Source organism: Poecilia latipinna, unplaced genomic scaffold (assembly GCF_001443285.1).
Source record: "Poecilia latipinna isolate Pla-1442-1.1 unplaced genomic scaffold, P_latipinna-1.0 Scaffold3955, whole genome shotgun sequence".
Taxonomy (NCBI): Eukaryota; Metazoa; Chordata; class Actinopteri; order Cyprinodontiformes; family Poeciliidae; genus Poecilia; species Poecilia latipinna.
The window spans coordinates 30,198-33,720 of record NW_015116571.1 but is presented as its reverse complement, the minus strand read 5'-3'; the positions used below and the strand labels follow the sequence as shown (position 1 = coordinate 33,720).

Sequence of the window (3,523 nt, the reverse complement as noted above, 5' to 3'; positions counted from 1 at the left end):
TCTGGTAGATGTACTGAGAGACTTCAGGAGCCCTATAGCAAAAACCAAAACATAGCAGACAGCCTCTTGTAGCAACAACACAAAAAGCAGAGATCCGTTCTCATGAATCAAGAGCAGCAATCTGGTTTAAGGAACAAAGTCCCAATGTTAGGAAACCGCTTGATTTGCCTAAAAGATAACTGCTAACACACTAATAACTAAGAATAAATATTTACTTTGTAATCAGTTCCATTCAGAGGAACAACTCACCATATTATTTTGATCTCTAAGATTTTAGGCAAGCCCAGCAAAAACAAAGCCACAGATTGGTCCCTATTTAGTCAGAACAGAAATCACATCAGCACTGTGTGCATGTTCAAACATGACAAATATTTTAAATAAAAAGAATGCCACATGCACAAAGTCTGTCAGTAGCAAGGTCATCTCTACGACAGACTAATAAAAATAAATTAGACTTACAGTCAACGTTGAGCTGCTGCAGACCCGGTTCTCACAGCTCAGCCTCTGACTTTTCTCATCTGGAGTGGTGTTAGCCAAGAAGGCCCTCTGGAGGACACGCTTGGGGGTCTTAGTGAAAGAAAACGCCCTTGTTACCTAAATGAAACAACAAACAAGTTATGTGTTTTTGTTTTTAAGACATGTCTGTTAGTTTTCTTAAAAGCAACATGGTGGCTAATTTCATCATGAAGAAACCAACAAAAACTAGTTTGGGTCATTGTTCTATGAAGTTCTTACGACTAGAGGTGCACTGATTGTAGTTTCTGGCGGATCCAAAGATCTTTAATCACTGAAACCTGATGATTCCCACTTTGGCTGATACCAATATTTTTATATACATCATCAAAGTTGCTAAGTTGGCAACAGTAGGGTGACTGCTAACCGTCCAGTGCAGAGACCTGGTGGTGGGGGGGCTGATTTTCAAACCTTTGTTTAGTAGATAAGACCGGCCGATCACTGTTTACCAAAAATTAAGAAAATCTGGGACAATCAATTGATTGGCCAATCAGTGTACACTAGTTATGATTAACATAAAACTCCAAATCCTTGCAAACTGTTACAGTAAGCAAGGGTTTACTGATCTTAGATTTCTTTTTTTTACTCTTCCAGTCAGACAGTTAAAGCTGCAGAGAGAACTGACCATCTCAGTCTTTTTATGAACATAAAAGAAATCCCTTCAAACAGAGAAACATCCCAACCCCGTTAGTAAGGAGGTGCTAAGATAGCAAGTGATGAACAATAACAGTATTTATGAAAATATTTTGAGGTTTTAGTAACTTTAGTTAGTCTTAAAGTTACCTTAATTTTCTGTAGAACTCTCTTATAAACGGTAATAGTTCTGACAAACGTTTTCCTTGCAGAAGCTTCTCAGAACAGCTTGCTGGAATTCTGGATCATTCCCACTGACAGAACTGATGTATCTGAGACAGGTTTATAGGCCATGTTTTATGTTGCTTCTAGAGTAATGGCTTCTTTCTTTCACAGTGGCCCAATGTCAAAAAATGAAGCAGTAAATTTGGACAAAATAACTTTCAATCCACAACCTCCCTAGTTACACCAATGCTCCCAGACTCGATCCAGTCTACAAAAAAAGAAATTAAAAAAAAAAAATCATAAAGGATAAAAATACTTTTCATATATGTGTGCACCACAGATGAGGACACTTAGCATAACAGCTCATGATACAACATTTGTGAAGTTATCTATTAAAATGGACCAAGAGCTTCATTTACTTATACCTCAAAAGCCCAGGAGAACAGACTCTCTGAGTTTCAAGAGAAAAAGAAAAAAGAAAAAGATGGTTCAGAGTAGGGCTGGGGGATATATCGAGTTATACTCGATGTATCCCGAAATTTTCAATTTACGATAGTTAAAATGGCTATATCGCAACCATCGAGTATAAATTATCGTTCAAATGATAAACTTTTGCCGTCAAATTAACTGCGAGTATGGTTTATCCGACACCCTATGAATACATTACTTGTGCCTCGCCCCTCCCAACCCGAAAATTTTCTACGAATCACGCTGCGCGGATAAAACCGAACAACATGGTGACAGAGGGAGTTTGAGGCGAGCCGTGAAGGAGACAATAACTGAAGAGGAATCAGATGAACTAGTCTAGTTCCGAAGAGAAACACCGCTGGATCAATAATTTGGCAGTGGTTTGGATTTTATATGGAGGATGTCGAACAAAATGAGGTAATTTGCGAAACATGTTATCAAACTATTGCCACAAAAGGTTGAACCACAGATTTATTTCACCACCTAATCAGCAGTGGAGAAAGTACTCAAAAAATGTACTTAAGTACAAATACACAGACAAAAATGTTCTCACGTAAAAGTCAAAGTACCACATTAACATTTTTACTTGAGTAAAAGCAAAAAAGTATTGGCTTTTAAAAATACTTAAGTATTAAAAGTAAAAGTACTTGCTGAATGCATTACCTAATCGCTAATACAATATCATTAAGTGTACATATTGTATTTAATTGTGTTTACTCTCTGTAACACGATCATATACCCGGGCCGTGACAGAGGCAAATAGCACTGAAGAAAGGGATGAAGATCAAGGATATTTGAAAAACAGGTAATAGCATTCTTCAGTAAAAAGGGCATCATCATTGATAATAATGGCATTGAAGCTTGTCATCCTCTTCCACAAAAAAACAAAGTAGTTAAACCTGCCATTGTAATGAGGTTTACAAACAGGAAAGATAAAAATGAACTCCTAAAACAAGGGAGGAAATTAAATGGATCAAATGTTTATATAAATTAACATGTATTAACATGAAATTAACATGTAACTTATAAAAAAGATAATTTCTGATATTGCAGACCCACTGACTTACATCTGCAACTAGTCATTCATAACTGGAACATTTCCAAATGCAATGAAAATTGCAAAAGTTATTCCTCTATTTAAATCTGGCGATAAGCATATTTTTAATAATTATAGACCTGTCCCTTTTTTGTCAATTTTCAAAAATACAAGAAAAAGTGTTTAGTAAAAGGTTAGATAATTTCATTGACAAGCAAAACATTCTGATAGATTGTCAGTATGGCTTTAAAGAAATCCGATCAACTTCAATGGCACTGATGGCGTTAACAGAAGAAATCAGGCAGTATGGATAAAAGGAAATTTGCAATTGGTGTATTTCTGGATTTCAAAAAAGCCTTCGATACCGTCAATCATGACATCTTACTTAAAAAAAACTGGAAAGGTATGGAATTAGAGGGGTGGCATTAAACTGGCTTAGAAGCTACACTGGAGAAAGGAAACAATTTATGGAATTAGATGTTTAGAAGTCGGACTTACTAAACATAACTTGTGGGGTTCCACAGGGATCAGTGTGGGGGCCCAAAATGTTCAATTTGTATATAAATGACATAGACAAAGTATCAAACCTTATATTATATTTGCAGATGACAAGTATTTTCTGTACTGGAGAAAACATTCAACAACTCTCAGAGGTGTTCAATACAGAAATGAAAAAACTACAACATTGGTTTAAAAACAATAAATTAT

General features: G+C 35.9%; 1 protein-coding gene across 1 annotated transcript in view; it reads right to left on the bottom strand.

The window, feature by feature from the left end:
* Positions 1-226: 226 nt before the first annotated feature.
* The window catches only part of ect2 (epithelial cell transforming 2), a 27,706-nt gene continuing 24,409 nt past the window's right edge, over positions 227-3,523 (bottom strand). The window contains exons 15-16 of the mRNA XM_015025113.1: positions 460-594; positions 227-312 (exon numbers count right to left, since the gene is read on the bottom strand). Coding sequence (XP_014880599.1) covers positions 274-312; positions 460-594 — 174 coding nt within the window. The 3' untranslated portion in view covers positions 227-273. The remainder of the gene's footprint in view (positions 313-459; positions 595-3,523) is intronic.